Genomic DNA, 21,158 nt, shown 5'->3' with positions numbered 1-21,158 from the left:
GACCCTAAGAGGGGCCCCACTCCCGCCCGAGCTCCTCCCCTCCTCTGGCTCCCAGCGGGCCCTGGGCCCCCAGCTCCCATCCGGCCCTCCGGGAGCCAGCTTGTTTTTTATCTAAGGTAGTTCCAGGCAGGAAGACCTAGCTCCCCCGCCCTGCTGTCATCTGGCACAGCTGGGCGGGACATGGGCACAACTCTCTCATTACCCTAACTGGCTGCAGAGCTCACGGCCTCCAGGACGCTGCTCCCCCAGCCGGGGGGCTCCAGGAAGCCGAGGGCCAAGGTCTGTGCCACCCTGGGAAAGACAAGTTAGGTCCCTAGTCAGGCCCCGGGAGGGCACATGTCTTGGGATCTCCGCTTCCTTCTCCTTCCCTCCCCTTCTCTCTTCTCCCTGGCCAGGGCTGAGCCAAAAGCACTGCAAGGCCCCCTTCCTTTCCACACCCTATTTCCCCCTTCCCCAACCTCCCCCAAGACTAGGGCCTTCCCTGTGGTGGGTGGGATGGAGGAAAAGCTGGGAGCTCAGTTCCATCCAGCCCACAAACCTACTGTGGGCTGGTCACTGTGCTAGGCACTGGGGCATCAAACACTCTACCTATCGATCATGGAACATTTTTCAGTACCTACTATGTGCCAAAGCACTGTGCTAGGCACTGGGGCTATGAAAACACACATGGCCATCAATGAGCAAGTGTTTCATAAGCACCCACTATGTGCCTGCTCTTTGTGTGTTAAAGGCCAGGGAGACAAGCAGACATGAGAGGCTTGTGTTCGCCAACCTCTGGCTTCTTCCTCTCTGCGTTTCCCTTTTTGCTGACTTAGCCCTGACCCATCCAAGGGGTGGAAACGTTAATCAGTGACCAAGGACAGAACTCTCCTGGGCTCCGGGCTCCTGGATGGTCAGCCCTTAGGCATCGGCACCATGGAATCCACCGTGAAACTGCTGGTCTTCCTGTCCTGCCTGGGAGTGTCTGCCCCGCTCTGTCGTGAGTCACCCCATCTTCTGCCCACAGCACCACCGGGGGGGGTCCTGAGCCTGAAGGGTCCCTAGAGATCCTGGCAGTGCCAGGTTGGGGCCCAAACCCCAGCATCCCAGGTCTAGCTTCTGGTGTTTTCATTTTACTGATAAGGAAACTGAGTCCCAGAAAGGCTTGCCCAAGGGCACAGGCAGGGGAGGGGAAGGACCCAGGACTCCTGAACTGACCCCCCTCCCCCAGCTTCACCCTAGGGAGTACAAACCAGGGCCCCCTCTGGAATCAACCAATCAGCAAGTGTTTTGGGGGAGTATATGAGGCCCTACAAGACAGTCCCTGCCCTCAAGGAGCTTATGTCCTGGGACAGGGAAACCATGTGTACTGGATACAAAATAAATTCAAGGTGACTTGAGGAGGAGGAAGGCTTCTGCAGCTAGGAGCCTCAGGAAAGACTCTTGAACTGAACTGTGAAGGAGGCTAGGGATTCTAAGAGTCAGAGGAGAAGTGGGAGGGCATCCCAGGTAGAAGGTACAGCCTGTGCAAAGGTTCAGAGACAGGAGATGGAATTTGGAGTGTGGCTGTCAGCAAGAAAACCAGTCTGGTTATGCTGTAGAATTAATGAAAGGTAGTAATTGTAGCCAGATTGTAAACAAGCAAATATTTGCGTTTGATCCTGGAGGCAATAGGGAACCACCAGCATTTACTGAGCGAGGTAGTGACCCTATCAGTCCTGTCCTTTGGAAATAACCTTCTATCGGCCACGTGGGGGAGTATGGGTTTGTCATTTTTTTCTAGTTGCCTTCCAGGGAGTGAAAGCACTCCAAGAGTTCTGAGCCTGGTTGGAAGGTGCTGCTGAGCAGGAAATCCCCTTATTGCCACCTCCCATGCACCCGAGCCTGTTAGAGAGCACCTGGATTCTCCAGACTGGAAATCGGAGAACCTGAGTTCAAGTTCTCTCTTTGTCTCACTATCTGTGTGACCTTGGGCAAGAAACTTCCCCCAAATCTCTGTTCCTCAGTTTCCTCATCTATAAAATAAGGGGGACCAGCTCGAGGCCTGCAGTTAAGGTCTCTGCTCCTGCTCCCCCAATGTTAGTAGCCCTTGGGGCTGTGAAATGAAAAGGGCAGTGAAAGTATTGTTGCCCCCATTTTATGGAGGTAGAAATCGAAGCCAGAGAAGGCCAAAGAGGAAGGAGAAGAGCTGGGACTCCAGCCTAGGCTTCTGACTCCAGACACAATTAACTCTCTTTCCAATACACAGGACTTCTCTCCCAGGAACTGCCTGCTCTAGACTTCATCCTATGGCACAATGCTGGGCCCAGGGACTTTCTGAATTGGGACCCTAATGGAATCCTAGAACATCAGGCGTGGGAGGAGTCTTAGAACCTAGAATATGAAATGTCAGAGCTGGGAGGGGCCTTAGAACCTAGAATGGCAGCTGGGAGAAGCTTCAGAACTGTCAAAGCTTGGAAGGATCATAGAACAGGGAATACTAAGGTGAGAGGGCCCTTAGAACAAGAAATGTCAGGGCTGGAAGAAACCTTAGAACCCAGAACATGGAATGTCAGAGCTGGAGGGGGGGGTCTTAGAACCTAGAACATGGAATGCCAGGGCTGTGGGAGGGGCCTTAGAACATGGAATGTCAATGCTTGGGAAGACCATAGAACAGGCATGTGAGGGCTGGGAAAAGCCTTAGAATTTTTCTATACTGCAAAGGAAAAAACCTTCGGAGGAGGAAGGCCTGCCCCTGCCCTCAGAGAGGAAACAGTTAATGCTCCAGTTAGCCCTGCTCATCCTCGGGGGCCCTGCCGGGATTCCTCACCCGCCAGCCCATCCTCAGCCGCTATCTCCCGTCTTATCAGGGTGGGGACCTGCCGGGTCCTGTGGGATGACTCACCAGGTGTTCTCCATCCAGGTGCAGGGGCTGCCTCCAAGTTCAAAGAGCCCCAGCCTGGCTCATCTCAGGCCGCTCCCTCCAAGAGAGGAGAGATGGGTGACCTTTGTGCCTCCCCCAGCCCCACCCGCCATGTCTACCACATCCCCAGCACTGCTAATAACTGTTTTCCTTTAAACAGCATTTCCCTTCTGCTCCCCGGTCAGGCAGGCTTTGAGAGCAGCGGGCTCATTTAGTAGATGAGGACACTGAGGCTCTGCCCAGGGTCTCCCAGGAAAGTCTTCTGACTCCCAGGCCAGCGACTTCCCCCGCTACACTAGGCCTTCCCTTCTTTCGCCATTTCTCAACTCGTCCTAAAAGAACTCCATTGAACTGAAACTTTGGTGGGTGAGGCCTGGAGCTGGCTGCCTCAGGTGAGGCTTCTGGGCCCAGAAGACATGGTCCCCTCCCCGGAGGAAGGGCAGACTGGCTATTGGTGCCTGCCCCTTCCCGCCCCCCCCCCCAACTCCTTTTTTGACTTTACTTTTTTTTTTAATTGCTTTTTCATTTTTATATCACCTTGTTTCTCAACACATCCCTCTCTGAACCCCACCCCTCAGATTATGTCTGAGCCATCCCCCGTGGCACAGGATAAAAAGAGAGGGGAAGAAGACATTTCAGCAAAAGTAAGCAAGTGTGACAATACCCAGAGGCCCCCACCTCTGCGAAGATTTTGTCAAATCTTATTCTGGACAGAGGCTGGTCATTATGATGAAAACATCCAATTTCTTTCTTCCTTCTTCTTTCCCTCTCTCCCTTCCTTCCTTCCCTCCTTTCTTTTTCTTTCTTTCTTTCCTTCCTTCCTTCTTTTCTTCCTTCCCTCTTTCTTTCTTCCTTTCTTTCCTTCTTTTTCTTTCTTCCTTCCTTCCTTCCTTCCTTTCTTTCTTTCCTTCTTTCTTTCTTTCTTTCTTTTCTTCTTTCTTTCTTTCTTTCTTTCTTTCTTTCTTTCTTTCTTTCTTTCTTTTCTTCCTTCTTTCTTTCCTTTTCTTTCTTTCTTTTTCTTTCTTTCTTTCTTTCTTTTTCTTTCTTTCTTTCTCTTTTCCTCCTTTCCTCCCTATCTCCTTTCCTTTTTTTCTTCTTTCTTCCTTTCCTCCCTCCCTCCTTTCTTTTCCTTCCTTCCTTCTTTCTTTTTTTCTTTCTTTCCTTCCTTCCTTTTTTGTTCTTTCCATTTCCTTTGTGATTTATTTATCACATTTGATGAATTACACACATGATGCATTTATTTATCTATAATTGTTGTCATGTATGTTACCCCCTCACACAGAAGTTAGGGGGTCTAGCTGCCCAGGATCACAGAATCCCCAAACCCTAAAGTTGGAAAGGGCCTCACAAAGTTCTGTCCAACACACACCAGAACAGAAAGCCCTTTACACCTCTACAACAACCCCCTATAACTGGTCCTCTGAAGACCTCCAGGGTGGGGAGCTCACTACCACTGCTGGACAGCTCTCACTGGCAGGACCCCAAGCCTCAGTTGTTCTGTTGGCCATTTCCATCACTGTTCCTGGTTCTGCCCTCGGGCTGGTCAAGCAGAGAAGTCTGGTAGAGGGAACCCTTGTCAGGGCATGGTTTGGAATTGCTGGCTTCTGGACTCTTGTCCTGCTCTGGAGGCTTATGGTCCCATGAGGGTATGACATGGGTGTAGGAGTGGTCCAAAGGGTACAGACAGCCAGAAACTAAAGACAGAATGAAGCACTTTGACCCCCTGGAGATCTGGGCTTAGGAGGAAGCAGCTTCCCAGCTGGGCCTTGAGTAAGGACCAGAAAGGGACGGCTCTTAAGTCATAGAGCTAGGACTAGAAGGAACCTTGGAATGGAGGCACCTAATCCAACCACTTCATTTTACAGATGGGAAAACTGAGGCACTTGGGAGCTGGGGTAGCATGCCCAAGGTGGTCTCAACTCACATCTCTTCCTCTTCTTCAGAAATACCCCCTGCAAACAGCAACCTGGTGGGGCGTGTCACCCGGCAGCTCCTGGGATGGATGGACCGGCGATCTCCTTCAGAACTGAACCCTAGTGTCTATGTGGGGCTCCGTCTCTCCAACCAGCCAAGCCAAGACCAAGATGACCTCTATCTAAGTAGCCTCATGATCCATTACCAGGAGGCCTTCACCAGGTGTGGCTGCTCACCCCCCATCCCTATCCTCTCCCTTGCCCAGTCCATCCTGGGCAGACTCTGGGCAGGTTTCTTTCCTGGCATAGTTTAGAACCATGGTTCATTTCAGTTCCACCAACGGCCAGTCATTACCTGTGAGGGGTGGGGGCTCAGAGGTAAGGAAGAAAGCTTCTAGCCTTGAGGAGTTTCCCCATCCCTGTCTGGATGTCCTCAGCCTCCCCCAGGGCAGCTCTCAAACTGTTTGAGAGAGGATGGTGCAGTTTCCTTCCCTGAGAATTCCCACTACCAATGAAATCACATGTCCAACCCACATGTTCGAGGCACGGAGCTAGACTCTAATGATACAAAGAGGCCCTTCCCTCAAGGAAATTATAATCTAGTGGGGGGCGGGGGGATGTGCCACTGACATAGAGAAGTATGAGGCCACATGGGGAGAGTGGCAGGCCTGAGGAATCCTAGCCCTGCCCCTTGATACCAGGAGGAGGTGGGACAAATCAGCTCCATTTTCCTCCTTTGTAAATGAGGGGGTTGGCTCAAGGCCCTCTTAGCCCTCCATCCCTAGTCCTGTGACTCCCCTTGGGGAATGGGAAGGAGCAGGGAAGAAGAGTTGGCCTGGGAGCCACATGCCAGCAGACTGCTCTGGTGGTTCTTTGGCTAGTCTGAATGTTGCCTTTGTCCTAGGCTTGCACAAGACCATCAAGACAGACCCCCCATGGGCCAGCTGGCCTTGTACCTGCTGGCTATGAGGGGCGGCTGTAAGGATATTGGCACCCGGAAAGGAAACATGCTGGTCACCCAACTCAAGGCTTACCTGGAGGAAGAGAAGCATCGTATAGGTGAGTGGGCTGGGGAGCCCAGGAGAGAGGAGCTGGCAGACAGGAGAAGCCTGCCTGCTGGAACAGACATCCGGGCAGCAAGAACCCAATGCAGCGTGTGCTGGTGAACTGCCTACTCTGCGCTAAAGCCCTTTGTGCCTGGTGGAGGAGAGGGGGAGGGCCTGGGCTCTGGAAGGAGGGTGGGTGGAATCTCTGGCTCCAGCTCCAGGCCTCACAGTGGTCCCAGGAAAGCCAAGTGAGGGCAACTCCCAAAGCCGGCCTGCTGTGCCCCAGGAGGGCTTCCATCTGGCTCTGTTGACGGGCCCCACATCAAGGAAATCACAGCTGCCTGAAATAGAGAAGGAAGGGGAGCATGTTTAAGACCCCAGGATGGCTTGTAAAATCATATAATCCTGCCCTCGAGGGGCCTGCATTCTACTGGGTAGGGCTGCAGAGAGGAGTGTAATCTCTCAGCCAGTGGGCACTTACTTGACATCTCCTATGTGCCAGGTACTGCCTGGGGATACAAAGACAACAGCCTCTGCCCTCAGAGAGCTTACATTCTCTCAGGAGAGACACTATGTAGCCAGCAAATGCAACAGATTGTAGACAAGGCAATTTTGTAGGAAGACAGTTGTGGTTGCAGGGGAAAATGAGAGAGGGCTTTGTGTAGGAAATCCAGCCTCAGACACTTCCTAGCTGTGTGACTCTGATCAAGTCACTTTACCCTGTCTGCCTCAGTTTCCACATCTGTAAAATGGGCTGGAGAAGGAAATGGCAAGTCAGTCCAGTATCTCAGACAAGAAAACCCCAAATGGGATCACACAGAGCTATATACAACTGAAACAACTATCATTAACAACAATTAAAAACAATTATTAAAGATAATTACTGGAGGAGAGGAGACACTTCCAGATTTATAATTTCATTAGTATAAGAACTCTCTCCACCCAAGCAGATCTTCGCCTGACCGTTTTAAGAGTTATTGAGGGGCACTGAAAAGTTAAGTGACTGGCCCAGGATCACAGCCTGTATGTTCAGAGGCTGCATTTGAACCCAGGCCTTTCTGGCATTGAGGCACTACCCCATACTGCCTTCCTTTAAAGATAATACTCCCCAAAAGTGAAAGATTGACAATAACAAAACAAAACACCAGAATTTCACAGCCATCCCTGAGACCAGAGCCCAGGAAGCCGAGCTGGAATTCACCAGGGTGGAGGGAGAAATCGTGACCGCCTGTGGGGGCCTCCCCTCCAGGGCACGAGCACAAGGGCCACCCGCTCACCAGCTATTACCAGTACAGCCTGGCCATCCTGGCACTGTGCATCCATGACAAGAAGGTGCCTGGCCACGTGGTGGAAAAGCTGCTACATGCCGTGGAGCACGATGTCTTTCTTCACGGGAGCCAGTACTCTGTGGGTGAGTGACTACTGCGGCCCCCAGGCTCAGGCAGGAGGGAGGTGGGTCAGAGGGGCTTGTCCACAGCAACTCATTCATCTGGCACCAGGAGGAAGAACTCATTACCCTGGGGTGGGGGAATTGATGCCCCCTCTGAGATGCCCCTGACTGCCTGGTGCAAAGCCCAGCCTCCTGATGCTGCCAACTCTGAACAATGAGGGCATCACAGATTCAGACCTGGGAGAGGCCTTAGAACAGGGGATGTCAGGGCTGAGAGGGTCCTTAGGACAGGGGATGTCAGAGCTGGGAGGGGCCTTAGGACAGGGGATGTCAGGGCTTGGCTTGGGGGTGGGGATGGGAGGGAAACCTTAGAACAGAGGCTGTCAGAGCTGGGAAGGACTTGAAGGTTTTAAAAGCACCTTTTTTCTCTTAAATTTATTTACTTTTAGTTTACAGCATTCAGTTCCACTAGTTTTTGAGTTCTAATTTTCTCCCCCTCCCTCTCCTCTCCCCTCCCTCCTCCCCACCATGATAACATGCAATCACATATAGCATCTGCAAATACCTTGACAACTAAACATTAGTCAGAATTATAAACAATGGAATTAATAACAAGGAAGAAGGAACAAAACAAAACGAAACGAAAAAGAGAGAGAGAGCCAGTCGTTTGCTTCCATCTGCATTCAGACTCTGTAATTCTTTCTCTGGATGTGGACAGCCGTCTCCATCATGAGTCTTTTGGGGTTGTCTTATAGCAGGGCATTGCAGAGATGAGCCCGGTCTATCCGAGTCAGTCATCACAGATATGATGTGTCTGTAACTGTGTACAATATTCTCCTGGCTCTGTTCCCCTCACTCAGCATCAGTTTCTATGTCTCTCCAGGTTATTATGAAGTCCATCTGCTCCTCATTTCTTACAGCACAATAGTATTCCATTACATTCATATACCACAACTTGTTCAGCCATTCCCCAATTGATGGACAAACCCTTGATTTCCAATTCTTTTCTACCACAAAATGAGCTGCTATAAAAATTTTTGTACGTACGAGTCTTTCTCTCACTTGTATGACCTCTTTGGGATACTGCCCTAGAAGTGTTAGGCACATTTTTATAGCCCTTTGGGCATAGTTCCAGATTGCTCTCCAGAATGGTCGAATCAGTTCACAACTCCACCAACAATGCATTAATGTTCCAATTTCCCCACATCTTCTCCAGCATTTACAATTTTCCTATTTTATCATGTTAGCCAATCTGACAGGTGAAATGTGGTAACTCAGAGTTGTTTTGATTTGCATTTCTCTAATCAATAGTGATTTAGAGCATTTTTTTATATGATTATAAACATCTTTAATTTCTTCCTCTGAAAACTGCCTGTTTGTATCCTTTGACCATTTTTCATTTGGGGAATGACTTGTATTCTTATAAATTCGACTCAGTTCTCTGTCTATTTTAGAAATGAGGTCTTTATCAGAGACACTGGTTGTAAAAATTCTTTCCCAGTTTTCTGCTTCCCTCCTAATCTTGGTTGCATTGGCTTTGTACAAAAACATTTTAATTTAATGTAATCAAAATTATCTATTTTGCATTTCATAATGCTCTCTATCTCTTGTTTGGTCATAAATTCTTCCCTTCTCCATAAATCTGACATGTAAGCTATTCCTGTTCTTCCAGACTGCTTACAGTATCAGCCTTTATCTTTAAATTGTGAACTCATTTTGTCTTTATTTTGGTATACGGTGTAAGTTATTGGTCTATCCCCTGTTTCTGCCATTCTTCCCAGCAGTTTTTGTCAAATAGTGAGCTCTTTTTTTTTTTTGGAGGGCAATTGGGGTTAAGTGACTTGCCCAAAGTTACATGTCTAGTAAGTGTGTCAAGTGTCTGAGGCTGGATTTGAACTCAGGTCCTCCTGACTCCAGAGCTGGTGATCTATTCACTTCACTACCTAGCCACCCAAATAGTAAGTTCTTATCCCAGAAGTTGAAATCTTTGGGTTTATCAAACAATAGGTTACTATAGTAACTGACTGCTAAGTGTCATGTACTTAAACTGTTCCACTGATCCACCACTCTCTTTCTCAGTCAGTACCAAGTAGTTTTGATGATGCTGCTTTATAATAGAGTTTAAAGTCTGGTATGGTTAAGCCACCTTCCCTAGCATTTCTTTTCATTATTTTCCTTGATATTCTGGACCTTTTGTCCTTCCAGATGAATTTTGTTATTATTTTTTCTAGCTCTATAAAATAATTTTTGGTAGTTTGATTGGTATGGCACTAAATAGATAAATTAATTTAGGTAAAATTGTCATTTTTATTATATTAGTTCAGCCTAACCACAAGCCACTGATATTTTTCCATTTACTTAGATCTGACTTTATTTGTGTGAAAATGTTTTGTAATTGTATTCATATAGTTCCTGGGTTTGTTTTGGCAGGTAGACTTCTAAATATTTTATAATGTCTACAGTAACTTTAAATGGAATTTCTCTATTTCTTGCTGTTGGGCTTTGTTAGAAATACATGGGAATGCCGATGATTCATGTGGGTTTATGTTGTATCCTGAAACTTTGCTAAAATTATTTATTATTTCAAGTAGTTTTTTACTTGATTCTCTAAGCGTATCACCCTATCATCTGCAAGTAGTGATAGCTTAGTCTCTTCTTTGCCTAATCTAATTCCTTCAATTTCTTTTTCTTCTTTTATTGCTGCAGCTAACATTTCTAGTACCATATTGAATAGTAGGGGTGAGAGTGGACACTCTTGTTTCACCCCCAATCTAATTGGAAATGCTTCTAGCTCATCCCCCTTACATATAATACTTGCTGATGGTTTTAGGTAGATGCTACTTATCATTTAAGGAAGACTCCCTTCTTTCCTATGCTTTCTAGTCTTTTTAATAGGAATGGGTATTGTATTTTGTCAAAAGCTTTTTCTGTATCTATTGAGATAATCATATGGTTTCTACTAGTTTGGTTGTTGATATGGATCAATTAGATTATGCTGATAGTTTTCCTAATATTGAACCAGGCTTGCATTCCTGAAATAAGTCCTACCTGATCAAAGTGTATTATTCTTGTGATAAGTTGCTGTAATCTTTGCTAATATTTTACTTAAAATTTTTGCTTCTATATTCATTAGGGAAATAGGTCTATAATGTTCTTTCTCTATTTTGGTTCTTCCCAATTTAAATATCAGTACCATATTTGTATCACAAAAAGATTTTGGTAGGACTCCTTCTTCACCAGTTTTCCCAAATAGTTTCTAAAGTATTGGAATTAATTGTTCTTTAAATGTTTGATATAATTCACCTGTAAATCCATCTGGCCCTGGAGATTTTTTCCTAGGGAGTTCATTGATGGCTTGTTCGATTTCTTTTTATGAGATGGGGTTAAGTATTTTACTTCCACTTCTGTTAAACTGTGTAATTTATACTTTTGTAAATATTTACATTTTATTAAGATTGTCAAATTTATGGGCATACGACTGGGCAAAAATAATTCCCAATTATTGTTTTAATTTCCTCTTCATTTGGAGGTAAATTCACCCTTTTTAGTTTTGATACTGGTAATTTGGTTTTCTTTTTTTTAATCAAATTGACTGAAGGTTTATCAATTTTATTGTTTTTTTTTTCATAAAACCAGCTCTTAGTTTTATTTATTAGTTCAATAGTTTTCTTAATTTAATTTTCTTAATTTTTCTTTTGGTTTTCAGTATTTATAATTTGGTATTTAATCGAGGATTTTCAATTTGTTCTTTTTCTAGATTTTTCAGTTACATGTCCAATCTATTGATCTCCTTTTTCTCTATTTTATTCATGTAAGCATTCAGAGATATAAAACTTCCCATAAAAACTGCTTTCACTGCTTCCCATAAATTTTGGTATGTTGTCTCATTATTGTAACTCTCTTGAATGAAGTTACTGATTATTTCTATGATTTGTTGTTTGACCCACTCATTCTTTAGGAAAAGATTATTTACTTTCCAATTAGTTTTTAGTCTCTCTTTCCATGGCCTTTTATTACACTTGATTTTTATTATATCATGATCTGAAAAAGATGCATTTAATATTTCTGCCTTTCTGTACTAAATTGTGAGGTTTTTGTACCCTAGTACATGGTAATAATTTTTGTGTATGTGCCATATACAGCTGAGAAGAAGGTATATTCTGTTTTATCCCCATTCAGTTTTCTCCAGAGGTCTATCATATCTACTTTCTCCAAAATTCTATTCACTTCCTTAACTTCTTTCTTGTTTATTTTAAGGTTAGATTTATCAGGTTCAGCAAGGGGGAGGTTGAAGTCCCCCACTAATATTGTTTTGCTCTCTATTTCTTCCTGTAACTCCCTTAACTTCTCCTCTAAGAATCTAGATGGTATACCACTTGGTGCATATGCCAGCATATTCTCCAGTGGAAATAGCCCTGACTCAGGAGTCAGAGGACATGGGTTGGAATCTGGCCCCTGATGGTTACTACCTGTACTGAGGCTTTCTTCATCTGTTGAAGGAGATTTTTGGATAAGGGGGCTCCCAAGGCCCTTTGACCTGGGCCCCTCTGAGTGTATTCACTTGGGATTATCCCCATTTTATAAGTGAGGAAGCCAAAGACTCAGCAATTCACCCAGAGAAGTCTGGCCAAAAAGTGCTGAAGCCAGTATTCAAACTCAGATCTGCTGACACTGAGGCCAGTGTTTTTCTCCAAGGTTCCTTCCAGTTCTAAGACACTCTTATTCTATGAACTTCTAGGCAGATCAGTGTTGTGCAGGGCCTGGAGCCAGAAAGACATGAGTTCAAATCCAATTTCAGATACTTCCTAGCTCTGTCACTGTTGGCCTCAGTTTCCTCATCTGTAAGATGGCAACAATAATAATAGCACCTCAAGAATTATCTAATGAGATAACATTTGTGAAGTGCTTCGTGTAGTGCTGGTACATAGTAGGCACTTAATAGATGCTTGTTCCCTTTCCCTTCCTCTTCTTCCTGTGAAAGAACCCTGGGTAGGGTTCTAGGAGGCCTGGGTTCAAATCCCACCTCTGCTATTGGTTCATCTTGTAAGCACCGGCAAGTTGTTTCCTATCTCTTGGCCTCGGTTTCCTCCTCTGTAAATGAAGCTATTGTTCTTGATTTTTGAGCTGCCTCTCAGCCCTGACATCCCCTGTTCTAAGGCCCCTCCCAGCCCTGACACTGTTCTAAGGGCCAACCCATATGTGACGTTCTCTGTTAGAAGGTCCTTTCTGGGTCTAACATTATATATTCTAGGTTCCCTTTCAGTTCTGAATTCTCTCTACTAAGGCCCCTGTAGCAGCAAGCACCCCAAGCATCCTCAGGGTTTGCTGCCACCACAGGTTCTTGGATCTGCTTTGATAAAGGAAAGCAACTCAAAATGGGTTAACAAGCTTACTTTAATCAGTCAGACATATATCGTTTACCTTGTTCAGGGGAAAAGGTCAGCACCCCGAACTTCAAAGTACACAGACAGAATTATCAAGACAGAAACAGATCTAGTAGACAGATTTCAAACTGTCCAACCATTATATCCATACCCAGTCAACATCTGGGTTTCAACATCTGGGTTTTTTTTCAAAGCGGGGGGGCTCAGGACAACGGCTTCCCAGAATTCAGATCAAATCACAGAACACTTCTCAAAGTGAGCCCCCAAAACAAAGCTACACATCAGGGTTTATATAGCCTTCTCCTGGCTCAGAGAATGTAACAACCTTATTGACCCACTGGCCAATCAAGAAGTATCTACTGAAAAATAAGCCTCCCTCCCCAGGCTCCAGGTGCACTTTAGCCTAGGGGCAAGGAAGATCTTTAAAATTTACATTCCCATTACAGCCCCTCACAGTTGTGATGTTCTATGCTCTTAAGATCTCCTCCCATATGTGGTGTCCTATTTTTTACTTAATTTTTTTCACTTAATCTATTTTCTCTTTCATTCCATTCCCAAATTTAGAAAAAGGAAAAAAACACACCCTGGTAATAAATATGCATAATATGCATAGTTAAGCAAAAGAAACGCCTCATTGACCATATACCAAACCCCGCCCCCTCCTCTCTCTGTCTCCCTCCTCTCTGTCTCTGTCTCCCTCCCTCCCCCTCTTTTCTCTCTGGAGGTAGGTAGCATTCTTTTTCATCATTCTTCTGGTTGATTAGAGTTCCCAAGTCTTTCAGTGCTGTTGGTCTTTACAACATTGTTGTTACTGTATACATTATTCTCCTGGTTCTGCTCGCTTCACTCCGCATCAGTTCACACAAGTTTTCCCTCCTTTCTCTGAAGAGATCCCTGTCCTCATTTCTCACAGCACACTGGTACTCTGTCCTGTGTGTACCAGTTTGTTCAGCCATTCCCTAATTGATGGGCATCCCCTCGATTTTGAATTCTTTGGCACCACAAAAGGCTGCTTTTTATCCAGATGGGTTCTTTCCCTTTTTCTTTGTTGTCTTTGAACCATATGCCTTTTACTAGCATTGTTGGGTCAGAGGGTATGTACAGTTTGTGAGTCATAGTTCCAGATTGCTCTTCAGAATGGCTGGCCAGCCCTCTTCTCAGCTCCAGCAGTCTAGCAGGTGCCTGTTTTCCCAAAGCTTTTGCAACTGTCAGTTTTCCTTTTTGTCATCTGATAAGTATTATCTGACATTCCAGGTTTTAGGTTCCACCCCCAGCCCCGGCAACCAATGTTCTAGGTTCCACATGGCACTGGCATGTTAGGTTCTAGGTTCCCTACCAGCTCTGTTGGTCCATGTTCTAGTGCCCCTCCAAGTCCTGGCATCCCATGGTCTAGGTTCCCTTCCAGCTCTGGCATTTCATGCTCTAAGGGCTCTCTCATCACTCCAGCCCCTTCTACTTCAGTATGTCCAATAGGCTGCTAGTTGGGGGCAGGACCTGCCCTCATGGAATTCAGAGTCTTACTGGGGCATGGGCTTTCCTGCCTTCTCCAGCCTGTTCTGAATCTGCTCAGGTCTTTCCATGGATCCTCCCCAAGCATCTGCACTGCCCCTGGAGGCTGCCCTCCGGGCCCTTTAATATCTCAGGGGTGTGATCTAATTAGAGCAGGAGGAGGCCTTGCCAGGGCTCAGCCTCATCAGGAGGGCTGCCCAGACATTACTGGCAGGGATCTGGGCCGGCTGCCTGCTGGAGGAGGGGCCAGAGACCCCAGGGGTCATCAAGGCCAGCCCTCCCCTCCCCCCAGCCTTCGACAAAGGAAGAAATTGGGGCCAGAAAAGGAGAGGGGACTTGTCCAAGGTTACTCAGTGATGATGCAGGAGCAGCACCATTCAAACCCATGAACCCACTTCCACCAACTCCAGATTACATCTCATTTAGAAACTCAGGATATGAAGTATGTAGGCCCAGGGAGGACCACAGCCACAGAATAACCCAACAAGGACCACAGGGAGAATGAGGGGGCTGAGGGGAGCAATGAGAGGGGGCTAGCTCCAGACCACCCTCCCTACCAGGGCTTCTCCACTTTTTCCACTCGAGACCCTTTCATTGCTTCTTAAATTGTGGTCTCCACCCCACATGGGGTCCCGACCCATGTTTAAGAAGCACTGCTTTTAGCCCTATGTTGCATTCTTCTCCCCAGACACAGCAGCGATGGCCAGTCTAGCCTTCTCCTGCCTGCAGGCCTCTGCACTCAACCCGGGCCTGGAACCTTGGATATCCAGGGCCTTAAACCATGTGCGGGACAAAATTCTGAAAGAAGAAACCCCAGAAGGTTACTTTGGAAACATATACAGCAGCCCTCTGGCTCTACAGGTAGGAGAGGGCATTTGGTAGTACCTGGGAGTTGGGTTAGTAAGGGCTTAAGAAATGTTCTTTCTCTGTCTCTGTCTCTCCCTCCCCTCTCCCCTCTCCCCTCTCCCTGCCTCTCTCCCCTCTCTTTCTCCCTCCCTATCTCTCTCTCCTTCTCCCTTCCACCCTCCCCTTCTTTCTCTCTCCCCCCTCCCTGTCCCTCCCCCTCTCTATTTCTCCTACTCCCTTCCTCTCTTCCCCTCTCCCTTTCTGTCCCACTCTCCCTGCCCCTCTCCCCTCTCTTTCTCCCTTCCTATCTCTCTCTCCTTCTCCCTTCCTCCCTCCCCCTCTCCCTCTCTCTCCCCTCCCTGTCCCTCCCCCTCTCTATTTCTCCTACTCCCTTCCTTTCTTCCCCTCTCTACTCTCTCTCCCTCTTTCTCTTCCCCATCTCACCCTCCCCTCTCTCTCTCCTCCCCCTCTCTCTCCTTCTCCCTTCCTCCCTCTCCCTCCTTTCTCTCTACCTCTCTTCCCCCCCCTATTTATCTATCCATCTATCTATCTGCTTCCTCCTCTATAAAACGAAAGGGTTGAGTTGGGCCACCTCTGAGGTTCCCGTCCTTGATGAAGCCGTGACCCCTCTCAGGCTGGGTGGCTGGACTCCTTGGTCTGACTTTTCCTGTCATTACCAGGCCCTGATGGAAGCCCCTTCACCAGAGTCGGAGCTAGCCTGCCTCCGGGCTGGGGATGCTATCATGAAGGGCCTGGAGGAAGGGGCCTTCCAGAATCCCATCCCCCTGTCCCAGCTGCTGCCCGTCCTGCACCACAGGACCTACCTCAGCCTCATGCAGCTGGATTGCAATGATGAAAGAGGTTGGAGAGACTGAGGGGCCTGGGAGAGCAAGGAAGGAGGGAAGGAAGGGGAGTGGGGAGGGGGAGCCAGCCCCTCAGGAGTCCACTACACACTCCCAGCTTCTTCTGTGCCTGCTTTTATGGGGGAGGAAAGCATACAATACTGTACATTCATTAGGTGCTTAATAAAAACTTGCTCCCATCTTACTAAAGGCCTGGCTCCCATCCTCATAGACTCCTGGGCCTATAGCTGGAGAGCTGGGAGGGACTTCAGAGGCCATCCAGACCAACCCCCTAATTTACATAGAGGGAAACTGAGGGCCATCAGTGACAAAGTGACTTACCTAATTTCTCACAGGGAGGGACAGAAACAACATTTGAACTCAGGGCATCTAACTCCAAAGGGAGCGGCTCACTATCACTAGTAATAATAGCTAACTTCATATAGCTTGATGACAAAACACTTTACAAACTGTCTCATTTGATTCTCCCAACAGCCCTGGGAGGTGGATGCTGTTATTATCCCCATTTTACAGATAAGGAAACTGAGAGTGGTTCTAGATGACTTCTGGCCTATGATGAGCCTTCCCTGACCACCCCAGGCCTGGGGGTTCCTTCCCTGAGGTCCACTGAGTCCTGGGCACAGACACTTGCATTCTTCCTGATTATTCCAAGTCCTTGCAGGGGAGCGCCAAGGGAGTCTCTGCTCCCTGAGATCTCCCCCAGCCTATGTGGGGCACTCAGGGCACCCAGTCACAGCCCTTTGGACTGAACCTGCCTTGGCCCCTAGGGGCCATGGGACTCCTCACTGCCTTGTTTTTCCTGCCCCACTGCCAGGTCTCCTGGAAGCAGACACCACCACCCCCCTGACTCAGGAGCCACAGAACATTGAAGTCAGGCTGAGGGTCCAAACAGATCCCCAGCTCCTGCTCCTTCATGATCAGCAGTACGTTGTCCCTGAGGGGGCCACACTACAGGATGTCCTGATCAAGGCCCAGGAGGATGGCTGGTTCACGTAAGAGACTCTCTTAACGCTAATGAAAACAAGCAGCCCCCATTTCCATGGCCCTTGTAAAGTTTCTAAGTTCATGGGAGACAGATCCTACAAGTGTGATTATCTCCATTTTGGAGCTGAGGAAGCAGACCCAGAGAGCTCAAATGACTGGTTTAGGGTCACCCGGCTAATAAATGGACTGGATTTGAACTCAGATCTTCCTACTCCAAGCACAGCATGCTTGCCACTTCCCAACAATGACTTCATTTCTGTGAATTCCTGGAGTTAGAATTATGGTGGGGCCTGGGGTAGGGTACAGACCCAAGAAAACCTAACAGTGACAGACAGACAGACAGACAGCGAGAGTAAGTGAGCACTTATTCAGTACTCCCTGGCATTGTGCAGGGCATACAGACAAGACACTCCTTGCCCTCAATAAGCTTATATTCTAAAGAGGGAAGGGAAGGTGGAAAGTCACCTCTCAGAGCCTGGTGACCTGGGATCAGAGTCCAGCTTTCTGGTGAGAGATGATTGACAGCGATGGTGTGCAGCCCTGCCTGAAGGCCTCCAGGGAGGGGGCCCACCATGTCTTGATTGTCAGAATGTGTTTCCTGACCCCCAAGCCTTTTTTGCTTCCTGGCCACTTCCCTTCTTTACTCCTGGTTCTGGCCTTTGGGGCCAACAGAAAAAGCCCAAGCCCTTCTTCCTGAGGTAGGCCTGCAGATACTTGGACATCCTGATCACATCTTCCCCAAGTCTCCTCTTCCCCAGTTCCTTCAGGCAATCTTAATTGTTTCATCTTAATTATTTCAAGACTCTTCCCCATCCTGGTCACCTCCTCTCCTGCCTGCCAAGGCTATTCTTAAGCTGGGATGCACAGGACTGATCAAAGTCCTACATGTGCGGCCTAACCAGTGCAGAGGAGTGGAATTATTCCTTCCTTAAGATACCTGTGTGACCCAAAGGACAGTGCCCACAATGAACAGAAGACAACAGTTTCTTTGTACAAATTTGGTGGGCCGCTGTTCTCCATCTGCATTTCACATAGTTGGTGATTTAAGGACCTTTAATAGTGATGGTTCCCATGTGCGTATTGGGATTTTGAAGTTTGCCCAGTGCCTCACTCAGTCCTTCCAGCAATGTTCTGGCTGGAGGTATTCATTTTACAGACAAAGAAACTGAGGCTTGGAGAGCTTTAGTGCCTTCCTCAGAAGTTGCAAGCTAATCATGTTTGAAGTAGAAGGCAAACATGGGCTTCCGTGTCCAGGTCCAGGGTGTCTTTTCACTATGCCAGCTTGCCTGGGGTGCCTGGCTGCTACTTACACATGCATTTCTGCTAATAATAGCTGGGCTTGGCATCTCCTTTTTTCATGTTGGTTTGGAAGTAGTGGGAGGATCACTAGATTATAAGCCAGCGGACCTTGGTCCAAATCCCTGGTCTGCACCTTTACAAACTGTGTGACCTTGGGCAAGGTGACCTTCCCCTCCCTGAGCCTCAGTTTCCTCCTTTGTAAAATGAAGGGATTGGGGCTGGACTCAGTTATGTCTGAGGTCCCCACCAGCTCTAGATCTCTGAACCTCTGGGCCTCAATTTCCTCTTCTGCAAAATAGGGTTAAGAGGAGACAGGAGGGTCTCTCTGGTCCCTTCCAGTCCCAGCCCTGTGACCCTGGGCTTCTATGGCCCTAACAAAAACCAGTTGGCACATCAGCCAAGGTTCTATATGGCCCACAGTGTTCCATCTCCACATGGACCTCAAGCTTCCCCTCCAAGGGGGAAGAGGAGACAAGGACCCAAGTCCCAGGACCTCTGTGCCCTGGGCAGGAATCAGGCTTCCTCAGTTTTCCAAAATCTCCCAGCAACTCACTAGGTTACCCAGAAGAAGGCATTCAGTGAGGTGTGGTGGGAAAAGCCCTGTATGGGGAGTTTGGAGCCCTGGGTTCAAGTCTTGACCCTCCTATTATCTATCTGCTATCTTGGACAAGCCTTCCTACCCACCCTTCTCCCACCCCTGGCCTCAGTCTCCTCATCTGGAAAATGCAGATCACAGCAGCCCTATTTATAAAATGAGAAAATGGATAAGGAATGAGAAGTGATGGAGGAGGTGAGTCCCCCTCAGCTCCCTTTGGGTCCTAGAAGGCGCCATGCTCAGAGGGAAGGGCTGAAACTCTGGTCTTCAGACACATCACCTGGCTTTGCTCCTCCCACTTTATGGCCACTAAGGACTATGGGACTGAGATACCACCTCTCCCACTTCCTGCCTCCCTTCCTTCTCGGCCTCAGCTTCCTCCTCTTTATAGGGCTGGAGTTGGACAGTGATTGGTGCTGGACTGAGGTGCCTTCCAGCTTGGGAGCTAGGATCCAATGGGCTGCTTCTATTCTTGGCAGGTACCAAACTCAGACTACTTCGTCTGGTCCCTTTCTAAGCTCAGTGATGGGCATAAGCCCCGGAGAACGACAGTACTGGCAGCTCCTCCGTGCCCCAGACACTCCCCTGCTGCAAGGTGAGGCTGGAGGTCCCTGGCTGGGGAGCCTCTCCCCCCACCACATCCTTAGGAGGGAAAGGGAACATCTTCATGGGAGAGGGGGATTGCATGACCGAGGGTACCCTGCTTCCCTCCTGGTCTCCTGGCACCCGCAGTCCCTCCCGACCTTGGCTGCAGCCCTGGTGCTGGGGTGGACAAGTAAAGTTGTCAGCGGCCCTCTTGGGCATACTGATTCTCCCTACTCCTGTCTTTATAGGTATTGCCAACTACAGGGTCCAGGACGGGGAGACCATCCTTCTGAGCCTGGCCAGCTGGTAGGGAGGGCCGCTCCATCATCCCAAGGCTCCATCATCCAGAGACCTAGCCACTCCTTTGGGCATCTATTACCTTTTGAGTAGGAGAGCAGGAGAGTGGGGAGGGAGGGACCTTTTTCAGAACCCATTATAACCTTCCTACAACCAGCCAAGGCCAGACGATGTCAAACCCTGAGGTCTGACAGTGACCACGGAAGGCCCTCCCCTCCCCCCCAAGCCTAGCTGTCCCCCTGTCCCTTCAACCTCTCCAGATCCAGAGACATCCAGCCACCAGGGATCTCCCATCTGGAGACCTCAGTGTGCCTGCAAAACTTGGGTCCCTGGGTGCCCGCCCTGCCAACAGCCCACCTTCTATGTCAATGTAGGGCTCACCAGGTGGAATCTGGTGAGAATCACTTCATAACAGCCTTAGAGGTCCAGCTCAGACCCTCAGACTACTGAGGAGGAAAAGACCAAATCAAAGAAGGGTCCCCAAGGGTGGGGGTGGGGAGATAGAGCTGGGATCTGAACTCAGGTCTTTAGACTCTCAGTCTCGTGCTTTTCTGGGCTGTACATTTTGTGGACCCTGCTTCACAGGCCTCAAAAGAAGAACAGATTTTACCAGGATTCCCTGCAGCAATTTTTTTCTGCCAAAATTCCTGGGCAGTTGATTTCCCAGGGTTCCTTGGAACTGCCTGAACCAAGATTCAGACCCAAGCAAGTCTCCTTCTAGGGTGGGCCTTTTAGCAGTCTGCTGGTTTGGGGGTCAGAGCACCTGGGTTCAAATTCTGATCACCCAATGGGAATCTTGGGCAAATCTCTTAATCTCTCTGCACCTCTTGTAAAATGGAGCCATTGCACCTCTGAAATTGCTTCCCTCTCTGAATCTACCAGCCAGCTGTGATCTGAAGTGCTTGTGGCCCTTCCTGCCCCTGCTAGGATCCCCTAGAACCACTGGACCTCAGAATCAGGAGCCCGAGCGACCTGCTCATCTCCCACCCCCAGTCCCATCTCTGTCCTGGCCTTGTGCTGGCTCCGAATGAGGCCATGCCTGCTCAGCCTTGACACGTTATGCGCTCAGAAACACCAGTGTTCCATTGCAGTGGATCTTGGCCTCTGGTTCTATCAAAAATGATTAAATCACTGATGTTTAAAACTGGTGATTGCTGCTCATTAATGACGGGGAACAGTGGCTTGAGTCACATCTAGGAAGGTGGAAAGGCTGAATCTGCCTTCCAGTGACCACCCACCGGTGGCATCTCCCAGCCACACAGAGAAGATACACATCCTAAGGAAAGAAGGAACCAGGGGATTCCTGGAAGAAAGAAGCAGAAAAATTCATTCCATACAGCCTTAGAGGGTATTTTCCACGTGGAGCTAAGTCTGGGCCTGGTCTCTTCCTTGACCAGTAGGGGGAGGCTGCTGCCAAGACTCAGACCAGAGCCAGGCAAATACAGCCTTGACCTGGGTGGGCCCCTGGATCCTGGATCCCCCAAAGGCTCTGAGTCTTCTCTTGAGGTGATGAAGCCCAAAGTGGTGGAATTTACAGCCCTGAGCTGGTGTCTGGGATTCAGGAGC

At 48.2% G+C, this 21,158-nt stretch overlaps 1 protein-coding gene across 2 annotated transcripts; it reads left to right on the top strand.

Moving 5' to 3' along the window:
* On the top strand, window positions 1-20,736 carry TCN2 (transcobalamin 2). Of its 2 annotated transcripts, none has more exons than XM_069081766.1 (10): window positions 1-279; window positions 816-979; window positions 4,825-5,017; window positions 5,699-5,853; window positions 7,090-7,251; window positions 14,812-14,984; window positions 15,650-15,830; window positions 16,647-16,824; window positions 19,190-19,305; window positions 19,544-20,736. In XM_069081766.1, exons 2-10 carry the CDS (start codon window positions 916-918, stop codon window positions 19,603-19,605), a joined length of 1,284 nt encoding a protein of 427 aa, XP_068937867.1. In that variant the 5' UTR covers window positions 1-279; window positions 816-915; the 3' UTR covers window positions 19,606-20,736. The 2 variants fall into 2 exon arrangements, with proteins under 2 accessions (XP_068937867.1, XP_068937868.1); XM_069081767.1 differs by lacking the exon at window positions 1-279 and adding an exon at window positions 3,460-3,525 and having other exon boundaries at window positions 819-979.
* Window positions 20,737-21,158: the final 422 nt, after the last annotated feature.

This window comes from Petaurus breviceps, unplaced genomic scaffold (assembly GCF_028583685.1).
Source record: "Petaurus breviceps papuanus isolate PSGF00001 unplaced genomic scaffold, PetGlider_PUasm1.0 99, whole genome shotgun sequence".
Taxonomy (NCBI): Eukaryota; Metazoa; Chordata; class Mammalia; order Diprotodontia; family Petauridae; genus Petaurus; species Petaurus breviceps.
This window is presented reverse-complemented; position numbering and strand designations above follow the sequence as displayed.